This window comes from Lissotriton vulgaris, chromosome 1_1, assembly GCF_964263255.1.
Source record: "Lissotriton vulgaris chromosome 1_1, aLisVul1.2, whole genome shotgun sequence".
Lineage (NCBI taxonomy): Eukaryota > Metazoa > Chordata > Amphibia > Caudata > Salamandridae > Lissotriton > Lissotriton vulgaris.
Window position 1 is genome coordinate 1,026,710,815 of NC_141685.1, and position 27,996 is coordinate 1,026,738,810.

Below are 27,996 nucleotides of genomic sequence, written 5' to 3' on the forward strand. Positions count from 1 at the left end.
AGTGTCAAAAGCTAAAAAACCTTGATAAAACTTGCTTTAAAAAAAGGGGGGGGGACCAACTCTTTCCACAGAGTAATTTGAAGACCCCATTCCTGTTCACCAGCCCCCCCAATACTACTGCAGTGGCACATCATGTTCACCCACAATGCACTGGTTTGGCTGCAACACTGCCCCCTGGTATGGCAACCTTTCATGCAATTAAGTTTAGCAGATGTTTCTACTTTCTTAACAGCAAGAAGTTGCTCTATTCAAAAGCCCGAAAGTCAAAATTGCAACAAAGCCAGAGCACATACAAAAATAAACTTGGTGTTCACCTCCTGAATGGCCATCTCTGCCAGGGATCCTAGGCATACCCCTAATTTTCAGGACTCCTGACACACATCTATTTACTATTTAGTGTCCCATTGAGCCTGTCATTTTTACCAAGATCTACCTCCTTTAATTTATGGATCTATTTTCAGAACAAGACCGTGCAGCTGACGGTTCTGACGGACAGGTCGCAGGGAGGCACCAGTATCACCAATGGTTCTCTGGAACTGATGGTAGGTCCCTCTTTGCCCACCTTGAATGTTATTTCGATGTGTTCTTTTCAAGTCATTCAAGGTTGAAGCTTCACCGTTTGAAGTACAAAATTTGAAGTTTGGTCCAGATATAAACTTACCTGTTTTATCACCTGAAATTGTCAGACTTGTTTTGTTGTGTGACTGTAACTGTACATTGTGGCATTTATTTAGCGCATCATACCCATAACTATGTCAGTAAAGTTCTTCGATTTGCATCAGGATACTGAGTGCCCAGTAAAGGGTTGAAGATTGTGTTTGGTGTACATTGACATGAATGAGAGAAGTTCAGTGACCTTTGGAGTCATGCTGTACATAAGGTGCTGGCTGGTGTGTTGTGTCGCTGTGCTTAACACTTGACTTGCTGTGGAATAATGTCAGAATATATGTACATTTATGCTTGTGGGTACATTTTCTGCTAGTTGTAACATATTTGTTACTTACAATCATGATGATAGTGGGATTTTAGTGCTCTTTTGAATTCAAGATGTTAATTCTTGTTCATGCGAAGGGACATAAAGGAGTGGGCTACTCCGGAACAAAGCATACTGCATGGATAGATGGTAGGTAATGAGCTAAGCATGTTGCTTTGAAGAAGATTCACCCAGCCACAGGAAATGAGCGTATAGGTTGAAGTGCAGGAAAACTATGTGACTTGATGTTAATTTTAAGAAGTAGTCTTGTGGCTATAGTTTGGATACGCTCTAGCTTCCAAATCACTTAGTGGGATGCTCTGAGTTATTACAGGTGACATTGTCTAGTCAGTAGATTTCTAGACTGATGATGGCTTTTTCCTTTTGCTGGTATCTTAACTAAGGGAATATTTAACATAGGCATCACCTCACATAAAATTAACCCCAGCCACCCTGATACACGAGAGGTATCAGGGAGAGGTTGTATCCTTGATCACACCAAGAACCAACCTTTGATTGGATGTCCTGGGACGAGTGGTGATATGTGGAGTAACAGGTGTGCATCAGTCAGTAAGCTGAGGTGAGGGTGGATCCTGGTGGGAATGCTTGATGATGCAAGGCACTTAAACCGGTCACCCTAAACACGCTTCTGGGGAGGAGCAAGGAGAAGAATGCAGATTTCCCAGGGAGGTTCCAGTAAGTTTGTTTGGCTTCAAAGGATATACAGCCTCTACACGCAACCAGCTAGGTAAACTTCCAACAACTAGTTTCATAGTCGGAGTACATTCCAATTCTTATAGAAAGGTCTGGTTACACCATAAAATGCTCATACACGCACAGATTAATTAATGTGTCAAAGTACACATAAAGCCGTGTTTACATTAAATAAGTGAAAGAGATCTATGCTGCACTTGCTGTTACTTTTTGTCTAGTCTCACGTCTTGTAGTAATTAAAAGGGGGCTAAGTGATACAGTTGAAATGTAGGCAACTTACTTATTGTCCTTCACTAAGTTGTGGTAACCTACTTGGAAGTAACAGTCTGGTTGGTCATGGATTTAATGTATTCATTTTGTAGTTCAACTGAGATGGACAGGCTTTTGGGACTTTGCATTCTTTTTATTCATTTGCTAGGAGGTATACCTGGGACAGTCAGTGTTTAAGCTCTCCATTTTCTGTTTCTGTACAGTCTTACACCTGGTAGGGACAGGTTAGTTACGTTCTGGATTTTGTGTTTATGTATGGTAGCATGCCAGGGATAGATACACTGGTTGTGCACTGAAATACTTGTTTCTATGCAGTGGTAATGAGGAACATGCAGGTTGGCAACAGAACTGTGTGAGGCATTTTGGAAGCTGTTTTCATGCTGCATCACTCCTCCAACACTCATCCACCCTTCCACACAGGTTCATCGCCGGCTGCTCTATGATGATGGCCGTGGAGTGGGAGAGCCACTGCTGGAGCCTGGCGAGTATAAGGATGGTTTGGTGGTGCGTGGGAAGCACATCCTCTTCCTGGACACTGTAGAGTCCTCTGCTGATCATCACCGACCTGAGGCCCAGCAGGAGTACATGGCGCCACAGATTGTACTAGCACCTGGAGGAGGCCCTCCATACAGGGAGGAACAGGACATGCATCTGCAGGTAAGTTGCTTGCTCTGTGTTTGCAAGTGTCTTATGCCCTGCATCTGAAGATAAGGCTTATGCTGTGCACCTGCAGGTGAGGCTCAGGCCCATGCCCCTAATGTGGCCCAATGGGGAAACCATGGTCAGGCAGGTCTAGATTAGTGTTGTCGTGTCCTGGAAACCAATTCATAGGTGTGCAATAGATATGAGTATTTTGATTACTTTTCTGGTTTGTTTTATACAGTCTGAGAATATATTAATTATTAGGCACCAGTTCAACAATTATACTAGCTATTTTGTATAGAATCCTCAAATGGATCATTTTTAATTGGGTTGCGGGGTATACTATGACGACAAATTGAATACCAGGACACTTTGAAAGATTAGATTTACAAATTCAATAACAATCCGTAAATGCCAGTAGTGAAGGGCTTCATGTATGAGAACTATTTGTGCTCTGATGCTTGGGACAGGCATTAGTAGGAATGGGAGGCACAGATCCCATTGATAGGACTCCCCTAATATCTTCCTTTAAGTTGTTAAGTGGTATGACTCTTAAAATGTAATAAATGCAGGCGTCTTGTGGAGTGAAAGTTGAATAGTCAAAATGTGCACATAATTTCTAAAACATGCTGAGCAGGATATTGAAAATTTGGAGGATTTGTGGGAATAGATGACCTTCTTTAACTCTGTTTTGTTAAAAGAAGGGCGTCAAGGCACTTGGTTGAGAGCAGCGAGTGCACAGATGATTAAAAAATAAGTGTTCAAGGCATTGGTGTGGCTGATTGAACAGAACCATTTAGACAAACCCAACAACTGTTTGTTGTGGTTTTCTGCACCACATAAAGGAAACGCCTTATTAAAATCAGGCATAGCCAGATGGACAGTTAAATGCATCCAAACCTGCTGTGCAAAAGCTAAAAGAGCTTTGCCTGTTCCTCCTAGGACCTATTCCACCAGAAAGAAAGGGGGCTCTATGGCCTTCCTTGGGAACATCCCAATAGCTGACCTTTGTAAAGCAGCTACTTGATCTACAACACACTTTCACAAAGCTGTACTGTGTAGATGTTCTTAGCGCTCCAACAAGCAAATGTTGGTCACACTGTACTTCGTACCCTTTTTCAGTCTTCTGCAACATCCACAGGCTAGACACCTCTTAGGGGAGCACTTCTTTACAGTCTGTGCATAGCATTTTTATCTACAGCCCTGTAGGAAGCTGGCTCTGTATATACTATACCAAAGTGAGGTATAGTGTGCACAGAGCCCAGTAGAACCCAAAAGGTAGGCAGAGGTAAAGTAGATGGCACCTCTGTGAGAAAGTGACTCTATATATACTTGACCAGAATAAGGTACAGTGTGTATAGAGTCCACAAACCCCAGAGGTTAAAGCCTGGTGTGACCTTACTCTCTAAAGTGGTAGCTTGGTCAAGCAGTAAGGCAGTACCAGAGGACAGTGTAAAGCATTTGTTGTACCCACTCAGCAAAAGGTTTCACACACTCAAAGACTGAACTCCAGGCCAATTGTTTTTATATCAAAGATATAGTTGGTTTATTTTTAGAACCAACAGGTATCAAAATATACTGTTCTCAATATGAGAGGTCTCAGATGAGTGCTTTGCAGAAAGGCAATAAACTTCGTAAACACAATAGGTACAGGTGTTGCAGCAGGCAACACAATTCTACACACAATTTAGCATTGCGCTCAATAGGTTTTTCTATATAAACACAGTTGATTACTATGTAGATTACTTTGGTAGTTCCAGGACTGGATCCTAGATTCAGTCCTGGGGTCTAAGCTGAAAACAATTTAGTAAAAAAGTTTTAGTTATTGCAGTGATTTTCAACAGAAATCTGGCAATGTTATCAAATGGGAGAAAATTCAGGTTGCAGGTAATGTACAATCTCGTTACTTTTGTAATCCAGTACTGGGTTCCTAGGTCCAGCACTAGGGTCTTAACTTAAAACAGGTAAGTAATTGCATTTTAGTATTTCGTATGATTTTTAAAGAATATTTCAAGTTTTCAAAAGTAGGCACTTTGAAGAAATTTCATAGAAAAGCAGACAATGGATTCCTATGGAGAAAATACAGGTTACTAGTAAACCCAGTGAGGATTACTTTTGCGGTTCAGTACTGGGCTACAAGGTACAGTACTAGCTTCTCTCCTGATCACAGGTGAGTACTTAAAATATTCATATAAAATCCACCGAATTCTGAAGTTTCCAAAACTTCACACTTAGAAGATTTTTCGAGTCAAACCAGCCAATGTTATCCAATGGCAGGTAAGTGACGTACTGGACTGGTGAAGTTAAGGTTCGGGCATAGACTCAGGGGTACCCCAGGCTCAGGTGGGTATAGTTGGTTCACCCTCCGTGGCACAGGGGCGACTGGGTGCAGAGGTAGTTAGGCCCAATGTTATCCAATGAGGGGCAGGGGGCCTCCGGTTGGTGGCTGCTGGCTAGCAGGCCACGTGGCTGTGGGAGCTTGGCTCCTGGTCACTTGCTCAGGGCAGATGGGGAAGTAGGATAGGGATGGGGAAGTAGGATAGGGCACAGGTTGGGCTGCCAGGGGCCCTCGGGCGGCTGGTTGCAGGGTGCCTTTTAGCCGTTGTGCGCTCAATGTTATTCAACAGGAAAGGTAAACAAGCATTTACAATGCAATGGTCTCGTCTTTGTTAAAGTTAGAGCTATTAGCATTGCTCACTACATTATTTTTAACAGATATAAATAAATGGCATTGTCATTTACAATGCCAATAGCTTAATCTGTCGCAAATGCGATACCTATTGCGTTTGCACCCACACAGAGAGCCACACACACACACAGCCACACACACACAGCCACACACACACAGAGCCACACACACACACAGAGCCACACACACACACAGAGCCACACACACACACAGAGCCACACACACACACAGAGCCACACACACACACAGAGCCACACACACACACAGAGCCACACACACACACACAGAGCCACACACACACACAGAGCCACACACACACACACAGAGCCACACACACACACAGAGCCACACACACACACAGAGCCACACACACACACACAGAGCCACACACAGAGCCACACACACACACACACAGAGCCACACACACACACACAGAGCCACACACACACACACAGAGCCAAACACACACACAGAGCCAAACACACACACAGAGCCAAACACACACACAGAGCCAAACACACACACAGAGCCAAACACACACACAGAGCCAAACACACACACAGAGCCAAACACACACACAGAGCCAAACACACACACAGAGCCAAACACACACACAGAGCCAAACACACACACAGAGCCAAACACACACACAGAGCCAAACGCACACACACACACACACACACACACACACGCACACACACACTCTCTCTCTCTCCCCGTGTGCCAAATGCCGATAAGCCCGGTGGTACCAGTGGGGGAGGGCACCTCTAGTCATCTCAATGGCAGCCCCAATCGAGGAAAAGCATGTGGACCTGCAAAACAAATATTTAGCCGTCACATTGGAAAATAAAGTTCAAGTAGCTGGACGTGTTGTTGCAAAATTCAAAGTCGCACTTAACCTCGCTATCAGTATTTTAGCTTTATACATTTGGTAATGAATACCGTTTAATGTATTTCGATCCGCGCCAGAGAACTTCACCTAGCTGATCAATCCTGTAGTCAGATGCCTGACACACTGTTGATTTCAATTGATCTCTACCTCGGCTGCTCGTTTTTCCGGAAAAGGCTCAAACTTATGTAATGTAACTGGTTGTGTTGTAAAGCGTTCTGACACCGTCTGGTAAAGTTTGCGCTGTATAAAAACGCATAAATAAATAAACTATGTTATGACCTCCACGGAGAAGCGACCGAGGGGAATGTTTCGGTTAACGGACATCTGAACCTACACAAAAATGTTGCAGTCCTAAAAATCAAGTTGTGCTTTCAACTTCCGATTGCCCCATGTCCTCTAGTTTTGTGCCAAGCGTAACAATCACGCGTCACAGTGAGAAAAGCGGGCGGGGGGAGCCACACGGAGCAGGGGCGAGGCCTCCATGGCTCCAATGACATCCTCCTCTGCCCTCCTGAGCCCCCCCCCCCCCCCCCCCTCCCAGTCTGTCCGTGATTATGTCACAGGGAAGACGGTTGGTGTAGGTGAAGAGAGGGGGGGGGGGGGGCAGTGCGCGCGAGACCCTCCTGGTGGTTTTGCACAGTGGCGTACCCGCTGCCCAGCGGCGCTTCTTTTTGTACTCCTCAACCTCGTGAAAAAGTGTTATCTCTCAGGCCAATAAAGAAACACACAACACTAGACAAGACCGACATTATAGCCGCTCCTCCCGCCCCTTCCCATATCCCGAAGCAAACTTCCCAGAGTTTCGCTCTTCATGCGCTTCCTGAGGCGGGGGGCAAAGTTGGCCACGCCAGGCATATGAGCTCCGCTCGCTCCCCTGCTGCTCGGTGCGGCCCCCCGCCCCGGAGTCTCCGTGGCTGCCGCTGGCATGAAGGACCCCCGCACTCTCTGCTGCCGCCGGGCACCTCTCTGCCGAAGGCGTGCTGCCTGCTGGTGCTCTTCTGTGCCCTGCACCTCAGTGTCACCCTGGTGTATTACCTGGTTGGCATTGGAAAATGATGTTCAAGTAGCTGGACGTGTTGTGGCAAAATTCAAAGTCACACTTAAACTCGCTATCAGTATTTTAGCTTTATACATTTGGTAATAAATACCGTTTAATGTATTTCGATCCGCGCCAGAGAACTTAACCTAGCTGATCAATCCTGTAGTCAGATGCCCGACACACTGTTGATTTCAATTGATCTCACACTGCCTGCACGCGCCAGTCGGCCCTCTGATTAGTTAATAAGGAACACCAATGGTAGTGTTTATTTGGTAGTTGTCAACCAATTAGAGAGCCGACTTGGGCGTGCAGGCAGCGTGATGGGGGCGTATTTTGGACTGAGGACGTCACGGAGAGAAAGAAGCCAAAAAACACCCCCCCCCCCCAAATCCGAAAAAGACTGGGCTTAAATTGACAGACAAACCTCTTCTCCAATGGCTGGCCAGCATTTAGGAGGCCAGCCAATGGAGAAGAGGGGCGGGTTTAAGCCCCACTACTAGAAAACATAAAATCGCACCAGTGAGACTGCGCAAGCGCAGCCTACGCTAGCTGAGACCTAAAAAGGAACAAAGGCTGCAGACTCTGGGACAGAGATTCTTCAGGTGCGACCACCACTTCGAGAGGTAAGTTGGGATCTTGGAGAAGAGGCGAGTACCCCAAAGGAGGGCACAGGGGACCTTGGGTCACCGGGTGCAGGGGTGTCTTTGGGTGTCGGGAAATCTTACCCTCGGCTGGTCGCGGTTGGAGGGGTCCCTGGTTCTGAGGCTGCAGGCGTCGTCTGGTTCGTCGAGGAGGGTCTTTGGGCACTGGACTTTGGGTCCCAGTCGCCGGGGGGAAGCCCTCATGATCTTGGATCACTCTGGCACGGGCCAGGCTCGGTGGGTGCAGAGTGGGCAGGTCTTGAGCTTCCTGGCTGGCACCAGGGGTTGGTTGTTGAAGCGGAGCCTCTGCTTATGGGAGTCCCAGTCTTTAAGAGGGCCAAGGCAGGCAGGTCCTCCCGGTGTCCCAAGGTTTCTGTCTGCAGGAGTCGCCGGGATTAAGCAGGAGCAGGTTCCAGGGTTGACAGGCCGGTAGGGCTGGGGCCAAGTCAGTGGGTGTCGTCATGTTGTTAGCAGCTGCATGGCAGGTCTTCTTCTTGATCTTTTTTTCTTATTGGGATCTGGGGAAGGAAGGTTCAGGGTGCCCCTAAATACTAAATTTAGGGGTGTTACAGTTAGGGCAAGGGCAGGGACCAATAGGTCCCTGTCCTGGGGTGGGTACACCCCCTAGCCTGCTCCTCTCCTGTGGGTGGGGGGCCGGAGCCTAGCTGTGATTGGGCAGGGCTCCCCATCTTCAAAATGGCCGGAGCCCGGTGTCGTGCTTCACCTCGCTTCTCCCACCTGAGAGGTGGAGTTGGCACAGGCTGGCACACCCCCCTTCCTGACATAGGGTTTCCCGCCAGTTTTCCCGCCAGAGTGGGGGTTAGAACCAGTGGGGGCCAGTTGCTGAGTACAGCAAATGGTCTGGAGAAGCTCAGTGGCGGCATGCCTTTGAAGCTTCCCCCTGCCCATCCTGGGGGAGGAGACCTAGCACCTCGCCCAGGATGTGCATTGTTGCAGGCCCAGGAGAGCAGGGGGGGGTCTACCCAGGGGTCCAGCAACATGTCTGCTGTGTGGCAGCCTCTGCAGCCACTCAGCCCAGACGTGGATTGTAGGTTAGGTTTTCAGGGGGCATCTCTAAGATGCCCTCTGGTGCATTTTACATTAAATCCCACACTAGCATCAGTGCGTGTTTAATGTGCTGAGAAGTTTGGATCCAAACTTGTCAGTTTTCAGTGTAGCCATTATTGTGCTGTGGAGTTCGTAATGACAACCTCCCAGCACCATATACTCTTAATGGCATCACTGCACTTACAGTGCCCAGGAATGGCCCTGGGTACTCTAGGGGCACAGGGTTCATGCACCTGTGCCCACACCTCTGACAAAGGGAACCCAACTAGAGGGGTGACTGAAGTATGCCAGGGCAGTGGGTTCTGTGGGCATGGCACACAGGGATGTGTGCCATGTCGACTCTTTGTTTAGTTCTGTACTTAGACACTCTGCCTGCAAAGGCTGTGTGTGGGTGTCAGGTTACAGGGCCCCAGAGTTTGGCACAATAAGTGCTGCAGCCCTGAGGGGTCTTCTCTGGTCACCATGCCCTGGGTATCTAGGGTACCATTTACTAGTGGATGACAGGTGGCCAGAGATGACAATTGGGTTGTAGTTTCAACACAGTTTTAGGGAAGGAACACAGGCCTTGGGTACCTGGTTGACTGAGTGTGCCCTGGGCTCCTGCCAAAGCACATCAGCAGTTCAGAAAAAAGTGGGCCCATACCAATGCAAGAAAGATGGCACTTTCTCACAACCTCACACTCTGTTTGTGGTAGTGTGGTCGAGCAGTAAGGCTTTATCTGAGGGTAGTGTTAAGCAGTTGTTGTGCACACTGTCAGCAAATGAATTCCCACACTCAAAGACTGAACTTCAGACCAGTTGTTTTTGTATGAAAATATTCTTTTAGTTATTATATTTCCTAGAACCAAACAAGCCTGGCACAGGTAAGTGATAAGTACGTTACGGTAAATATACAGTTATAACAGTTTGGAATGTAATTGTATATGCACAAATTGGGATGGAAGGCAGGCTGGTCCTCTGGGTTTCTTGAGGTTGATGTCTGCCGGACACACCGCTGGAGCAGTTTCGAGGTGGGGACAGGCGGGTAGGGGTGGGGCTAAGTCAGTGGGCATCCTCCTCTTCTTAACTTCGGCACGGCTGTTCGGTCCATTTTCTTCTTCTGGTTTCTTGTCTGAGATAGAGTATTTCAGGGCAACCCTGAACCTTGCTATTTAAGGGTGTTACTGGTAGGTAAAAGGTTGGGACCAATGGGTACCATCCCTAGGGTGGGTACACTCCCCTTTAATGCCACCCTCCAGTGGAAGGGGGCCATAAGCCTTTTCATGGTTGGCTGGGCCCCCTCTTCTGTAAGATGACGGGGACTGAGTTGTGCTTCAAATCGCCTCCCCCACCTGAAGGGTGGAGTTGGCCTAAGTGGGCATACCTCTCTTCCTCACTTGTTTTTCCTGCCGGTTATCCTGCCCAAAGAGGGGGTCAGAACCAGTGGGGACCAATTGCTGATGTAGCAAGTGGCCTGGGGAAGCTCACAAAGGCGACAAGCCCTTGAAGCTTCCCCTTTGTGGACCCTGCCCATCCTGGGGGAGGAGGCTTGGCACCTCGTCGCAGGATGTGCATTGTTTCAGGCCCCCAAGAGCAGCAAGCTCTTGGCCCAGGGGTCCAAAAACATGTCTGGTGGTGGCAGCTGAAAGCACCCACTCGGCCAGGACACTAGTGGTAGGTCGTTTTTCAGGGGGCATCTCTAAGATGCCCTCTGTGTGCATGTTTTATTAAATCCCACACTGGCATCAGTGTGGGTTTAATGTACTGAGAGGTTTGATGCCAAACTTCTCAGTTTTTAGTGTAGCCATTATGGTGCTGTGTCGTTTGTAATGACAAACTCCCAGCACCATATACTCTTAATGGCAGCACTGCACTTACAATGTCTAAGAATGGATTTGGACACTGTAGGGGTACAGGGTTCATGCACCTGTTCCCTCACTACTGGTATACGGCACCCAGCAAGAGGGGTGACTGGTCTATTCCAGGGCAGTGGTTTTCTAGGCATGGCACACATGGATGTGGACGATATGTTATCTCCGTGCACTCCTTGTAAACACATTCCTTGGAATAATTCTTGTAACTTTCAATAGGCGCTTTTCTTGTCACACTATGTCTGGCAGTGCCTTCATAAGACTGAAATTGTGTGATATCCTTATCACTAAAGAAAGCGCACATTCAACTTGAAACTGGAGAGTTTCTTCACTTAATTTGAAGCTTTGTAAAAACACATGATCTTGTTTTTTCTTCAATTCCTTCTTTTAATTTTCAAAAGGCTTTATCCTTCAAATATGATTACTTCATATCATATCCAACTTAATCATGATACTCTGATGGTTCACCATACCCAATGCATTTCGGGTCTATAACAAGGTCCCTTCGTCAGGGGTCTGTTAAATGGAAAACAAATACAGGACCTTAGCAGTCAGATTCTCATTACATCTAAAATAGCTATAATACATACAGAAATAATTGACACCATTCAAGAGGAAATGCACTGGTGTTTGAAAAGTGATAGGAATTACTAAAGTGTGCAAATAGGCTCTACAACGGAGTGAAACAGCCGAGGTGAAGCGCTAATGAGTTCAGAACACACGGATGTGGGCCATGTCGACTGCAAAGGCATTTTGTGAGTGTGATGGTACAGTGCCTCTTAAGGTGGCACAATAAGTGCTGCAGCCCTTTGAAGTCTTCCTTGGTCACAGTTCCCTGGGTACCTGTGGTAACATTTACCCAGGGCTGACCTGTGGCCAGAGATGCCTATTGGGTTTTGTTTTTAACGCAGGTGTAAGGAAATAACATAGGCCCTGGGTACCTGATTACCAGGAGCCCAGGGCACACTCTGTCAAAGCACATCAGCAGTTTAGCAAAAAGTGGGGGCAACCATGCAGAAAGAGGGCACTTTTCACAAGCCCCAAATGGAAAATGTTACTTATCCTGTAAGCATCTGTTCATGGCATGTAGTGCTGTAGATTTATATACGCCCACCCTCCTCCCCAGACCCCTCGGGGGGGGGGGGTTTGTGTGTGTCTGTGTGTCTGTGTGTGTGTGTGTGTGTGTCTGTGTGTGTCCGTTCAGGTGCAGGATAAACCCAGCGCTCAATCCCCAGAAGACCGGTCACTCAACTGGTTAGTTCTCCATAGACCATGATTTGAGTGAGAGCCTGGGATATAATAAATGTCCAGCACAACTAGTGTATTATTCTTCCATATAGGATGAATTAATCCAATGTAAATGTCAAATACTAATGTTTGTATCTGCTTGTAAGTACAGTAAGCCCAGCCAGAACGTGTTTAGCAGTTGCTTCTTCAAGGCTGGTAAGAACAGAGAAAAACATCAAAACGCACAGAAATAGAATTATGTGAATCTATCAAAAACCTCTTTGTATGTAGTCCATTACTAACATGACTAATATTTTCAATACGAAATCCAAGATATATTATCAATTGTGCCATTATTGCAAATTAAAGAAATAAACCTGGTTCATGGCAAAGTACATTTACAGATGAATATTGAATACATTAAAAAAACAATGCATTTCCCCCCAAAATGATATTGTTGTATAAGCTTTATTCGAGATAATTCTCATAAAAGCACATTATAAAATTTAAAACGTTTACAGAATAAAACATAACAATTACAAATACAAATTCATTTAAACATTCTGTGCAGCTCATACAATATTAGCATAGTAAAATTATATGTGGCAAATAATTTTGCACTTTAAATCATAAATTAAAAGGAAAACCTGATTACCTAATCCCCCCCAGAGATCGTCGCCTGATTGCCCAAGCCCATCCCAGGTATTTGGCTACCCCAATAACTATCGATTCCTGGGTTGTTGTACACAAAATGATATTGTATGAAAATTACGATAAAGATAAAAAACAGCCATTTGGTATCCTTGAAAGGATGCGAATATCACAGATTTTAAAAAACTGAATTCTAGGAATATCATTGATTTTCAAATCTTTAGCTTCCATTGTTTGATGTACCCAAGAGTGAAAAAACCCTAAATCTTATTAATCACTAATGTGGAGAAACCCCCCCCATAAAATTGCCCCTTTCAATGACGCTAAATCAAAGGGAAAAATTGCTCTAATTGTGCATAAAATACACAGGAAACCGAAAAAACAAAACAGTCATTGATTTTACGTAGTATCCAATGAAACCTGCTTCCACTCACAAAAAATAGTAGGTCAAAGTGATCCTTTATGCTAGATATTCATATGCTGCTAAGATTTGCATGCTCTCTCTACAACGGATAACTAAAAAGTCTTTATATCGAACTAGCCCAATTCATAATTAAATACTAATCTTCAAATAATCATTGCAAAAAAGATCTTTTATGTTAAATCATAATGTTAATGCTACTTTTATCTTCTAAGAAATCCAAGATAAGGGAATTTGAATTCAATAGACTTCATTAGCAGTTTCATAGAAAGTATCTCCTAAATTAAATCTCAAGATTATTTTTCGTCCTCGTAGACGAGCTTGATAAATCTTACCTTTCTCTTTAAAGATACAGTGAAACAATAGTTCCAGATAACACTGTAAAATAACAAACAGAGAAACCATCGTGCATGCATAATTTATACTACATTTGAATCTCCCGCCTTTTGAAGAATGTGTGTCGTAAACCTTAAGTAAATGCAATTATTTCCGGGTAAAAAATATACATGCCCAATTGTTTGAACTTATTTTTACAACGCGCTTTAAATACATATTGTACCCCAAGGTATTTCCACCCTGAAAAGATAACATTATAGAGAGAAAAGAAGAAAAATAGAATACGTGAATTGTAATCAAATCCGTACACAGAGTTCGATCATCATTGGCCCATGAAATAACTTCCGTTATCATGCCTTTGTGCTACTAGCTATATTCAAAGCACCACAGTATGATTATTATGAGGAAAGAAAGGAAGATATATCAAAAGATTCAATTATGACCCAATAAATATAATCATGAAATATGAAAAGATGCTATTTGCAAATGTAAATCTTTATTCCATCAGGGATGTCTTAATTATATTGTATTTAAATATACTGTCTAACAGAAAATGTGCATTTTCACTGGAAGTAAGAACAACCATATTGGGTTGAGAAATATACTTGCCAAAATGCCATTACTTTTAAACATGTTATTTTAACGGCGCAACTTATTGGAAGGAAAGAACTTAAGTTTATTTCTTCAAGATAGAAATATTTCGAACATTAAACATAGCAGAAGAAAAATGTAATTGAATTAAATTATGGTAAAGTTCTGTGAGTTGGAATCAATCCTAATTGAACCCATAGGTAACCACCGTTGCAGTACATGATGTTCTTAGCTAATGCCACTGTTTCAACGCCGTAAAAGGAAAAATAATTAACCTCATAAAAAGAAAATGTCCATAAATACCCTCCTAATCTGATCAACATTGAATTAAAAAATAAAAGAATGTTGTTAGCAAATAAGTCTTAATCTAAAAAAAAGATACATAAATGCTTTAATGAACATTATGAACCAAAATATTGAAAAGTCTGTAGGTAATATTTTTTTATAAAGGAATCAAAAAACAATAATACCATAAAGATATCAACACAAAGAAAAAGAGCAGTCATCAAAACGAACAGATCACAAAAACTAAACACCTCATACATACAATCAATAAACACAAACAAGCACTGGCATAGCCAATAGGTCTCGCCTTTGGGACCTTATAAGTGTTTAGCCATGCAACAGTTGATATTGTTGCACCAAGGATATTGTGCTGCATAACTAAATACTTATAAGGTCCCAAAAGCAAGACCTATTGGCTATGCCAATGCTTGTTTCCTTATATATCATGCTGCAGAAGGCCGTCAATACTCTCTCAGAAGTTAATTTCTTTTTAAATGACAATTCAAGTAAGTGGTGTGGGGGATTAAGTTCAGAATTCGTACCTGATGTAAGTAGGTGAAATATTTCCTAGCCGAAACTGCATTTGGAGCAGGCACTGACTGTTCAACAGAGGACTGGGCAAACCAAGTCACTGCTGTGACTACATATTGGCTTTTGAAAAATGACAGACAGATGATGCAGTTTGGGGTGGAGAAGCCAAGGAAACAGTCTGCCCCAAGACTGGTTAGCATAGTCTTGGCATGATTTGATTAGTAGAAAATACCGTCTATATTGCAGTGGTAGTTGGAAACAGTGAAGTGACCTATAGCCATCCTACCTACCAAGACTTGTATCCATCTTCGGTGTGGGCTGCATGCACTGTATTCACTGTCCCCCAAAAATGGTAGCCTAAGCATGTGAGAGCATGGCTTAGGGCTATCTGGAACAAGACGACAGCATTGCATGGAGAGAGCTGCAACCAGTGAGATGAGTGTCATATTACACACGCACAAGACTTGGTCTAACTAACTGGGGCATCTGGAGGAGAGCACACTACAGCTTTGCCAACATGCCCCTCATTTGTGCAGGACCCCTTATACCAAAGACCAGAACATCCTACACTTGGTACTATTGGCTATGCCAATCCTTGTGTACCTAGTTAGATGTTCTGGCTTCGTTTTAAAATCGAATTCCCATGAAGCAGGGACAAACACACACTGCGCTGGAAAGGCTGAGGGGGCTGAGTCTGACAGATGCTGTCTTAGACTTTACATGCTGGTGGGCATGTCCTCCTAAAGATATTTTTAACAAGTGGAGTTTAGATGTTTGCCTGTGGTGGGTGTGTAGGGTTCGAGCCGGAGGATATCTTGCTTTATTTGAACTATTAATCTGCTGCTTAGGTATTGTGCCTTGGCCGGTGTGCTGTGTGTATGCCATTCCTGTTTTGAGGTAGCAGAGGCAGTTCATGCACCCTCTGCAGTGATGTGCGTGCAACCTACAATGCCAAGGTTTACATCCCAGGAAGAGTAGCTCATTATTTTATCTACCAAACATGATAAAATGAGGACCACGCAGTTACTCTGAAAAATGGTGTGTCTTGTACAGGGGCTTTAAATCTTGAAGCCCGTGGAAGTAATCGCTGTATTCACGCTGAGTGTTACCGAAAGTTTCTACAGGGTCTGTGTCTGCTCTTACAGTAAAGCAGATTCTCGGCGCTTAGAAGCGACTTCAGTGAGTCTGCCACAAGTACAGTGCAGCTAACCACAGAAACGGGGCGTCCCAGGATACTGGCGGAGGGGCGTGTAAAGCGTTACAGATGTCCGCACAGCCGGGCCAGCAACTCCTGGGCTCTCGCTGGAGTCTGCCTGTCTGATCAATTGATTATCCAGATTTTATTGTAACCAGAAGGGCCGGCACGGCAGCTGACTCCAAACAAACATGGAATTTCTGCATCTGGATCAGCGAGAAATATGACTCACTGTGAACCTGGAAGGTTCCTTTTTGTCCCGCCAGAGCAGCCCGTTTGTTCATGTTTTCATTAAGGTAATGTGTGATTGAAACAGTATAGACGTTTCTCCGCTTGCTAGATAGTGTTTCAAACTGTCACGAAGATGGGTCCCGTTTGACAAACCAGCCCGACCTCAAAAGTGGTGCACACGCAAGCGCCCTCCTCGGCGCTGCAGCGAAAGTGAGAGCACCGCGTTTTAATGACCTGTGACGTCAGAGGAAAGACAGATAGCGATGCGTGCACGCGTGCGTAACCGCATGCTGGTGGCAGGCAACAGCCTTTAGCAACACTTCCAAAAGCCAGCCACTAAATGTCTTGCGTAGAGGAGCGCATGCGCTGGCTCTAGCGAGACCTAAAAAAAGGATACAGATAATGATAGGGACCCATAGGGAGAATAAACCATTATGTTTCTTTATCAACATTAAATGGGGAGTCCTCCTCAAAGGGGGCACATAAAAAACCCTCTGCTTTCGTTCCAAGGGCCTCATATTTTGGTCCATTTGCCTGCTCTCATATATCACCCTTTCAGCCTGCATGCACCAGTCCATGTCCCAGTCCTTGTTGCGGGGTATGACTCCCCCTTCCATGTCCTGGCTACATTACGTTTTGGTATGATACAACCCAGAGAAACCCAAATGTTTAAAATACAGAGTCAAGGGGAGAGTTCAGTTGATTTCCGACCTATTCAGGACAGTCCCTTCACTGGTGCAAGAAAGTACCTAATGAGCCACAGCCTCTGGGACAGAGTGGGGGAGATTGTCAGACCCATTTTAAGAAGTGCTGTGTTGGTGTAATAAGCTCTATGAAGTATTTTAAGTTGTGTCAACTTAAAGTGGGACTGGATTGCCACCTCCCTGGGCGATGCCAGGGCCTCCCTCCAATCTTAGTCAGGCATTTCCCCCACGTCATCTGACCACTTTGCGCTGAGTTTATCGAGAGGTTCTGGTAAGTTATTAAGTATCATGCTGTAGGTCAGAGAGATGGCCTTCTCTGGAAGGTAGTCTTCAAGGAGCCTGTCCTCGAGAGGTAAAGGGATGGGCAGTTCGGAACCTTTGGGGATGGCTTTATTTAATGCGCTGCCTGCCTGAAGATACTGGAATGTTTCCCCCTCATGTAACTGATACAGTGCTTGCAATTCACTGAAAGGAACCACCGCACCCTTTGTCCACAAGTCCCCCACCGTGGAAAGACCAATCAGGTTCCATTTGTCAAGTGCTGGTTGGCTCAATAGCATACCCAGGAGGCAGGAATCCAGCAGTGGAGTAGCCCGTGTAATTTTACCCTTCCAGCCCAGGGTAATATTAAAACACTTAATTAACTCATGGCTGATGATCCCTTAAGTACCACTGTGTCCACTTCTGATAACAACATTGCTCCTTACCAGTTCAAACCTAAAACTTAAATGTAGTTCAATTAGTTGGATTCAATCATAATCATACCCATAGGTAACCACTGTTATATTGCCAAACCCTCATAAATGAGTTTGTACCCCTATGCCAGCTTCTGATAACATTGCTCCTTAGCAGTTCGAACATGAAACTCAATGTTACTTCAAACTGATTCTTCAGTATGTTGTGTGTGTGCGCGCCTCTAATGAATTATGTGTGGATGTGTGTGTATGTATATGTATGTATGTATGTATATATATATATATATATATATATATATATATGGCATGAACATTGTGATTGGCAAGAAACAACGGAAATGAAGACGTCCCATCGCGGGCCGTTCATTGGCCAAGGATACACCTAATAAATGGCAGGACTGTTCAAAAGACTGGACTAATCCTCAACGGCTTTTCCGCACTGATGAAGGCAGAAGCCAGAAACGCGTCTGCGGATATGATAAAGCCCCGAGTGTGCACCGAAGTTGCCGTGTGTTTGTTGATCTTTTAAGCGGTTCCACCTCTGCTTTTCGGTTGCACCCGCCGGGAGTTCGGCTGGCCTTGGGTGGAATAGTGTTATATAAACAAACCCCAACAAGCTTTTCGAGAGCGCACACAAAGCCACTGACACCATCCGGTTTTGTTTCATTTGGTAACTTGCTTTATTCGGGGAAGCCGATTGAGTCCTGACACGTTTCGAGGTATAGACCTCTTTTTAAAAGGTCACGCTTCTCTCGCTGGCAGTTTCCGACAAGATTACTATTATATACTGCCCTGAGTGGGCTCCGCTGAGTGCATTTCACATTTGTTGCATGCTGGATAATATAGTCCCATTCGGAACACTTTATTATCCTTGAGTAGGTCAATGAGTCGAAGCAATGATTTCATGGCATAATGGTGCCCGTAGTGTGCCCACAAACACTTCCACAAATTCTATTCGCCTTCATTGGCTGTGCTGCATACAGGTAAGGATGGCTCCGACCGCAGCCTCTTTTCAAATCCCAGGATGGTGCTGTCCCACACGGTCCAGACAGCTGTCTATAATAATTTCACCAAATGCCAACCAGCTTTTCAGGAGCGCACACAAATCCACTGACACCATCCGGTTTTCTTTCATTTGGTAACTTGCTTCTTTATTTGGGGAAGCCGATTGAGACCGGACGCGTTTCGAGGTATACACCTCTTTTTCAAAGGTCCCGCTTCTCTTGCAGGCAGTTCAGACATGATTTCTTTGTGCATGCGCATTATATACTGCTCTGAGTGGGCTCCGCTGAGTGTGTTTCACATTTGTTGCCTGCTGGATAATATATTCCCATTCAGAACACAAGTAATCATATCGGAACTGCCTGCGAGAGAAGCTTGACCTTTGAAAAAGAGGTGTATACCTCAAAATGTGTCCGGTCTCAATCATCTTACCCAAATAAAGAAACCAGTTATCAAACGAAAGAAAACCGGATGGTGTCAGTGGCTTTGTGAGCGCTCCCGAAAAGATCTATATATTTACACTCCTTCAACCTTCGGTAATTTCAATACCAAAAGAACTGAGCCCAAATCCGTTTTGCGTGGTGAAAATTAATTTATTGCATTAATGGCAAATCCTTGCCCGACGCGTTTCGGAGCAAAGCTCCTTTATCACGGGTCTTGATATATAATTTTATCAGCAATAAACTAAGAGAGAACTTGAATTGAACCTTTGTAATTTTCTGTCGGAAGATCTGATCTTTACAAAGAAAGCATGCAATATAAAGTTAACATTTGATAACTCCTTATCACCTTGTTGTAAAATTATTATTGTGATCAAGAGATATTGTTAAAATCAGAGCATATTTATTTCTATCATTATATAACATGTATGCAACAAAGTTTACATATGGCAACGTTTTTTAACCAATTTTATTAGTTATCATTACGGTACAAAGTTTGATACTGCATCAGTCTAAAGCATTCCCATACACAAGACAATATGAAAGAAGCAATTTTTGGTAAGAAGCAGCCGGTTCGACACACAATAGTAAGAACAGTAACAGTATCAAACTTCAGATCACAACAATGAAAGTCACACAACATTTTGTTTGTCAGCAATTTAACAATCTCTGTGACATTTATGCCTCCACAGCATTCCTACATAGCGGAGATGACTGACATTGTGCTGTTTTTCCCTAATATGACAACTCCTCTTAAATAATTTTTTTTAACATCGTGTAGCCAGAATATATTAGAGCACATCATTCTATATCAGCATTTAATCCAACCAAAACTGTATTGAGTTTGTTGATCCAGAAAGTCTTCCTTGCACTGACCTTTTTTTTCTATATTACCTCCTCTTCTGTTTCCCATAATATGTTATAGGCCAGCAAATAAAATACTGTCAAGTGTTTTTGTAACAAGCTTTCTCAAATGGGATGCCAATTGGTATTCTGGATCATTGTTTTTTATTCCTCAAATATGTTCTTTCCATCGTTCTTTTAATTTTCTGGTGGTGGAGCCAGCGTATTTGTTAATATACAAATGATCATGTATACACAATTAGAAGTGTTACAGTTAATAAACAGCATGATATTGAAGGCATGGGTTTTGGTAAAGTCAGTGAAATTCTTAGACCTGTCAAGAACATACTTGTAACACACACATTGTCCACATTTAGAACACCCTCTTGGTAACTTAAGTAACTAACTTTCAGTAATAGCTGATGACTGATTATGATTTTGATAGGTAATAGTATCCCTGGGGCTGAGTATTAATCTTTATGTAGTTGCTTTTCTGAATGTAATTAACGGTTTACTAGGATAGAATAGCCGCAATGTCAGGATCTAGAGAAACTCAACATGAGTAACACGATAAGGTCTGAGTAGGTTTCAAAGAAGAAATCTGAATCACATATGTCAATCCACTTAAAGTAATATCCCCAAAAAGTTTTTTATATATATATATATATATATATATATATATATATATATATATATATATATATATATATATATATACTTAGATCTGAATACTATACCTTTGTAACTATCTCGACATGTATTCGAACCCATAGTGGGCTAGTAACTCATTCATGGTCTCACGCTAGGTGCCACCAGAGTCGAGTGCTACCCAGAGTATACTTAGTAACGTAAACCTCACTATATTGAGTCTGTGTCTATTCTAAAGGTCTGTAAATCGGATATGTGATCCGCAGCAGAGCGAAACCTACGGACTACCCACACACATTCCAGAAACCCAACCCTGGGCATACATGGAAAGAGTATATTAAAATTATATATATATACACGGGGGATAAACAAAGGGGTGATATAGGGAAGAGGAAAAAAGGGGGGAAAAGACAGAAAGAGGCATTACATATCTGACATTGGTACATTCATATAACAGTAATCTCTAACTAGTGTATCATCATCAAGCAGCACAGAGTATATTATTAGTTATCCAGACGGGCATTAGTTAGATGAATAGAGGTTACGTTATAAGGTTAAACATCTCTTATATTTAACTCTCTACAGCTTGAGTTGCATTATTGTCAATATTAATATATCTGACAACATTATCATTAATCTCCTAAGAAAAATTGCAATTCTGGGTCTAAATTTAATCCCTCTGCAACTGCCCGTAGGACCATAATCCATCTTGCTTCTTTGCGTCTGAGTTTCAAGATTCTATTCCCACTTCGTCGATCTAATGTTACATGTTCTATTCCATGATAAGTGAATTTATGGTTAACAGAGTCATTACCATTTTGGATAGCATGGGAGGCGATAGGATATCTTGTATCCCCATTCTTTAAGGCACAAAAATGCTCCATCATTCGATCCTTCAATCGTCTTACATATCATGCCAACTGCCATTGTTCATAGTCCATCTCCTCACACTGTCGGGAGGGTGGCCTCCTCAGGCGGTGGGTGCAAGTCCAGACCCCGATAATCCGCCCACCGTTTCCAATTTTTGAAATGCTTCTTGGGACATCCCCTTGCAATAAAAATGGGCTGTTCTATACCCATGCAGTAGTCCATTCCGTTCTTCCAGGCTGTGAGCGATGGGGCCCGGGGGGCCTTCCAAGCTCTCGCGATATCGCGTTTCGCCAGTGTAAACCCCAGCAGCATTAGGTGACGCTTATACCTGTTTCCCCCAACCATGACATGCAGCAGCCCTAGCTTAGGGTCTCTCCGAATCTCCCAGGACAAAACTTCGACTAAGCAACAGTAGACCCCATCCCAAAACCTCTGCAGCGATGCACACTCCCAAACTGTGTGTAGTTGTGTGCCTACCACCAGGCCACAACGAAGGCATTCGGGGAACGCTCCCAACCCCGCCTTCCATAAGCGCTGTCGGGTGTAGTATGTGCGGTGCAGATAACGGAACTGAATAAGTCGCAGGCGCTTGGAGATTGCCGCCCCCCTGGGACTTTCAAAGGCCTCCACCCAGTCCTCCTTGTCCAGGTCCCAGACGTCCCGCTCCCAGTGGGCTTTAAGGCCGCTCAGGTCCGAGGAGCAGTGGCGCACCAGCGTCTGATAGATACGCGATAGCTTCTTGTCTGCCAGCTCTCCCATGAACATTTTGGCTTCTAAGGGACTGAATTCGGGGATGTGTTCCAGGCCCACCAATGAGGGTGCCAGGGCATGGCGATACTGGAGGTACTTGTAAAACTGGGTGCGGGGCATCCCGAAGTCCTCCTGCAGGTTCGTAAAGGATTTAAGGGTATCGCCGGACAGTACATCGCCCAGGGTTGAAATGCCTATGGCGTCCCATCCCCTGAAGCCCATCAAGACGTTCAGCTGGGGGAGCCGACCATTGCGCCAAAGGGGGGTTTCCTGCGTAACGACATTCCACCAACCCATCCGCCGCAGTGCCTGCCTCCACATATGAAAGACCACCTGCGTGGCCGAGGGAAGGGTTCTCCGGAGAGGCGCTGCATACAGCAGCATATGCAAGGACGCTGAGCCCATTAAGTGTCTCTCAACCGCGTAGGCCGGGTCGCCCCTGTCGCCATACCACCAGTCGTTCAAAACCAGGAGCTGCGCCGCTTGATAATACAAGTGCACATCCGACGTCGCCAGGCCTCCGGTATATGTCAACAAAAAGCACGTCCGTAGAGCAACCCGAGCCACGCCCCCCTCCCACAAAAATCCGCTCAGGGCCAAGTTAAGCTGCCGAAACCAGCGGGGTGGGATCACATGGGGATGATTCTTCAGGTGATACACCAGGCGTGGGAGCACCACCATTTTGAAAATAGCAGACCTGCCGAGTATAGAAAGCGGCATCCGCGCCCAAACCTTCATATCCTCACGTACCCGATCCCACACCGGAGTGATGTTGCGGTCCCACGAGAGTACCGCATCTTCAGATAGGAAAACCCCCAGGTATTTCACACCACCCAACGCCACCTGGAGGCCTGCAGCCCAGTCTTCAACGCTCCGCTGACCACCCAGCGTCCACCGCGTGGATTTGCCCGGATTCATGTAGAGGCCGGAGGTCTCACCAAAAATTTGTAAATGCGCAGCAGTGGCCGCCCGGAGCGGTCCAAGTCGGTGAGAAAAAACAGGACGTCATCGGCATAAAACGCTATTTTATCTGTGAGGCCCGGTGACCAACGGAAGCCCTTGAGTTGAGCATCGATGCGCACCCACGCCTCCAGAGGCTCCATGGCGAGCGCAAATAAGTACGGGGAGAGTGGACAGCCCTGCCGCGGGCCAAGATTCAGATGGCTCAGCAGAGCAAAGAGATACGTTCGGCTTAGGGAATCAAAGGCCCTGTCCATATCCGCAAGGAACAGGGCGGCCGGCTCCCCCAGACATTTCCAAGACGAGACCGCTACCTGAGACCGTCTGACATTATGGCGGGTAGCCGCTGTGCCATAATCCCAGCCTGATCTGGGTGGATCAAGTCCGTAATGTATGGCTTGAGCCTGGTGGCAAGGGCCTTCGCCAAGATTTTAGCTTCGGTATTCAGAAGCGAAATGGGGCGGTAGGAGGCATGACTCTAAGGGGGTCTCCCGGGCTTCAAAAAAACCACAACCTCGGCATGATGCCAGTCTGGTGGGAGCGCCCCGGTCTTGCACGATTCTTCTACCACCGGCCGAAAAAGCGGGCCCAGCTGGACCGAAAACTTCCAAAAGAATTCGCTGGGAAATCCATTAGGACCCGGAGCCTTGCCCGGGTTCAGCTCTCCCAGGGCGGCACCTAACTCGTCGTCAGACAGGGGTCGATCCAACAGGTCCCTCACCTCATCCGAGACGGCCTTCAGCGGGAGGTCATCAATAAAGAGCTGAACAGTGCTGGCCTCCAGACACTCCCAGGGTGCATACAGCGTCTCATAGTACCCGGCAAAACTCTCTGCAATATCCGCGGGATCTAGCATGGGCTCCCCCTCGGGGGTCACGATCCAGGGCAGCGGCTGGGCATGCATAGTACCCTGGCATAGACTGTGCAGCATTTTGCAGGACTTGTCGCCCCACTGGTAGTCCCGACTGCGAGTCGCCAACCAGGCCTGCCGCACCTCATCCATAAGAACTGAGGTGTATTGTTGCTGCGCCAGCACCAGCTGTCGTCTCGCCAGCCCGCCATCCGCCCCTCGAGCCCCACGCTCCAGCACCTCCAGCTCTGCTTCTCGCCGCACCAGGTCACTACGCCTCTCCCTCTGGGCCGCCGCGCACCAAGATATGTCTACACCTAGTAACGTGGGCTTTATGCCCTCACATAGAGTAGTCGGGAAGTCCACGGACTCCTCATTCACGGTTGGGTAGTGATCTAGCTCGACCTTGAGATGCGCTTTATATTCATCTAGGGTCAAGTGCCAGGCCGACATACGCCACCGAAACGGCTGAGCGGCCGGGCCCACACGAAGCGAGGCAAGCACCGGCGAGTGGTCCGATAGGGCCCGCGGCAGAATCTCCGCCGAGACTATGCTGGAGGCACGCGCCCTTGGGATAAAGATGTAGTCCAGTCTGGAGAACGATTCTCGCGCCGCGGAAAAGTATGTGTAATCCCTTCTTGCGCCATGTTTGTATCGCCAAGCGTCCAACCAGTCGAGCCCTGTAACTAAGGCAGCCAGTCTGGTGGTGGTTCCCACACCCCCCCTGATCAGGAGTCGCTGCCCCACTCCGCCACCTATCGCAGCCCCTATCTGTGGCATCATTCCAATCCCCCCCCTACCATGGACATAGTCAGGCACCTCGCCCCACAGGGATAAGACCTTCTCAACCAGGGACCACTGGAGCGGCGATGGGGCATAAACGCTGCCGAGGGTCACCCTATCTCCGCCTACCTCCCCCTGCACCACGACTTATCTACCCTGTGTGTCTGTCCAGGCGCGCTTATGTATGTATGGCACCCTGCGATGTATAAGAACCGCCACCCCTCTTGAGCCCCTCGTGAACCCAGAGTGAAATGCCAGCGTAAACCCTAAGCGCTGCAGACACAGTGCTTTGGTGCCAAGAAGATGGGTTTCCTGCAGCAGTAGTACATCCACACCCACCCTTTTGGCATACTGAAATACAGCCCCCGTTTATTTTGTCGAGCATCCCCCTCACATTCCAGCTCATGATTCGTACCCGCCCTCCCTCCGCAGCATTACACATTTGAGCAAGGCAGCATATACAGAACCAGTAGTGTCAATACCCAACCGGCATGGTACAAGGCAATCAGCAGGCAGCAGAGCACACGCACTCCCCCCCCCCCCCCCCCAAAACCCCAAGAACTCCCATCCCCACCACCCTCCCCCCACCCGCACCTCCCAAACATGAAAGTACCTGTCGCGGACGGATCGCGGCCCAGCCCCCAACGGGGGAGCATGCACCACGTCCTCCAATGGATCCCCCAGGAACAACCCATATAAACTAGGCTGTCACTCCCACCCTCCCATACTGAACAGGACGGGCTCCCAGCCTAAAGTAACATTACACCTGAGCTCCCTTAAACACCATATACTTTAATTAACATTCAAGTCCCTCTGTCATCAAGATGGATCTGGCCGCTGGTCCTGTGTCGGGTCGTCTCGGCATGTGGCCGAGCCCGAGCGCGATCTCCTGCCTGATTGTGATCTTCTGCGGCGCCGACGCTGACTCCGGAGACCCTCCCTGGCAATCCCACTCGAGGAAGAGTCCGATTCTCCTTCTTTGGAAGTATTAATCCGAATTTTCACCGTCTCATCAGTCCACTGGAACACTTCTTCCGGAGTGTCAAAGAACAGCGTTCGGGACTTGTAAACAACCTGCAGCCTCGCCGGATAGAGTAGCGCATATTGGAGCTTTAGGCCGTGAAGGCGGGCCTTGGCTGCGAGGAAGGACTGGCGCTGCTGCTGCACCAGCCTCGTGTAGTCCGGGAAGATCATGTTGGCGTGGTCATGTGTAAGTGCACCCTTTATTCTTGCCTGTCGCAGGATGACATCCCGGTCTGCATAGTTCAGGAATTTGGCAATGATCGGCCTCGGACGTGCTCCGACCGGGGGCTTCTGCACCAGCGCCCGATGTACTCTCTCCACCACAAAGCACCTAGACAGGGCATCCGCCGGGATCCAGCTCTCCAGCCACCGCGCTATGAAGGACTCCTCCTTATCTGCCTCACACCCTTCCAGAAAGCCAACAAAGAGCAGGTTGTTGCATCGGGCCCGTCCTTCCGCGTCCTCCAACCTCAGGACCAGGCCCTTCTGTACCTTCTCCATTTCTGCGACTTTCCATTTAAGGATAGACACATCGTCTTGTACCTCAGATATGCGAGTCTCTGCACCTGTAATATACTCCACCGCATTCCGCAAGTCCTGGCGGAGAAGGGTAACGTCGGCCCGACAGCTCCTGTCTTAGCATCAAGCATATCCCTCGATTGCGTGATCGCGGCAAGCAGCGCTGCATTGTCGGGCGCTGGCGCCGAGGGGCCACCAGGACCCATGTCTCTGTAGATTTATCAATGGGCCCCTGTTTGCCCTGTCCCCCTCCGGCTCCTCCTCTTGTCATGGCTCACAGGCAACGCAGTATGGGCTATGAATACTCCCCGGTGGCTAGAGTAGACTACAGTCTAAGGCTGGAGGGTCAGTCACGGCCACAATCAGCAGTTATCAGATAGGTGTCTGCCACCTCATGCACTGGCACAGAGCCTCACCGGACCAGCCACCAGCCGTGTGCTCAACAGTCTCCGGGACCCTCGTTAAGGCGCCCCCCCGCGGCACTCCTCTGGCCTCAAGATGTCGCAGATTCCCTCCCTCCGGGGCCCGATCTGACCCCCGAGTTTCCCAACAGGGCGCGATCAACTCACCACCGGTCTCTGCTGCCAAGCGTCGTCTGGTCGGGCATCACCTGGCACTCTCTCCTCCACCACGGGGGCTCTCTGCCGCTGCTGCGATGAGTGGGCTGCACAAAATGGCGGCGCCCCTCGCCAGCCTCACCAGAACTCAGGCTTTGCTCAACTGCGCAGGGCACCACACCTCCAGGCAGGCCCCCAGCGGTGAGGGCGATGGCACGATACACTCCTGTGCCAGGGGCGAGACCCCAGGCAGCGCCTCACTCGCTGCAGCCGCCGACGGATCCGCTTCCGCCAGGCCACACCAAAATCGAGGTCCCGGCTGTGCAGGCCGCACCTGATCGCCTGGACCTCAAGGCTTACAGGGTCACTGCCGGACCTCTCCGGGGCTCCTCCGCAGTGCCGGGCACCACACCCCCTGGTAGGCCACCAACGGTGCGGGCGGTGGTACAGTTCACTCCGGTGCCAGGGAGGGTTCTCTGGCTTCACCGCTCCCGTCCCGGCATCCGGCAAGCTTGCCCCCGTCCGGCCACTCCAAAATTAAGGTCCCGGCCCTGCCCTTAGCCGTGATGGGTGCCGCTTGTCCTCCCCACTGGGGCCCGATCTAGCCCCCGAGAAACCAGATCCCTGGCTATTCCTCACTCACCCCTGCCACAGAGATTCTGCTGGGCTGTGCAGGCCGGGTCCGGCTCCTTGGTAGGATCACCGCCGTGTGGGGCCCCACCCGTCGCAGCCTGGCTCCCGATGATCAGGACTAGCCGATCGCTCACCCCTCACCCGCAAGGGCTTCCCTCTGCCCGCTAGTGCCACGTAGCCAGGTGGCTCCTCCGCCGACCCGCTGGCCGAAATGGCGGCTGTCTCCCTCTGGGGCGGCTCCTCCGACGTTCGCCCCCACAGCACGATGTAGGGCACAGCTCCAATGTGCCAGGCACAGTCGCTGATATACGCGTGGGGTCCCCCACAGATCTGCAAGGCCGCAGGCCAAGCCTCTGCACTCCGCCACTCCCTCCATTGCCGCCGACATTCGCTCCCGAGCTGGGCCCCGGCTTCACAGGCCTCACCGGACCCTCCCGGACCCACGGCGTCTCCAAGTCGTCACTGCGGCCCCA

At 47.4% G+C, this 27,996-nt stretch overlaps 1 protein-coding gene across 1 annotated transcript in view; it reads left to right on the forward strand.

Moving 5' to 3' along the window:
- MAN2B1 (mannosidase alpha class 2B member 1) overlaps positions 1–27,996 on the forward strand; it is a 278,792-nt gene that overhangs the window by 173,982 nt on the left and 76,814 nt on the right. Inside the window, exons 20-21 of the mRNA XM_086961819.1 lie at positions 462–542; positions 2,378–2,614. Coding sequence (XP_086817945.1) covers positions 462–542; positions 2,378–2,614 — 318 coding nt within the window. The remainder of the gene's footprint in view (positions 1–461; positions 543–2,377; positions 2,615–27,996) is intronic.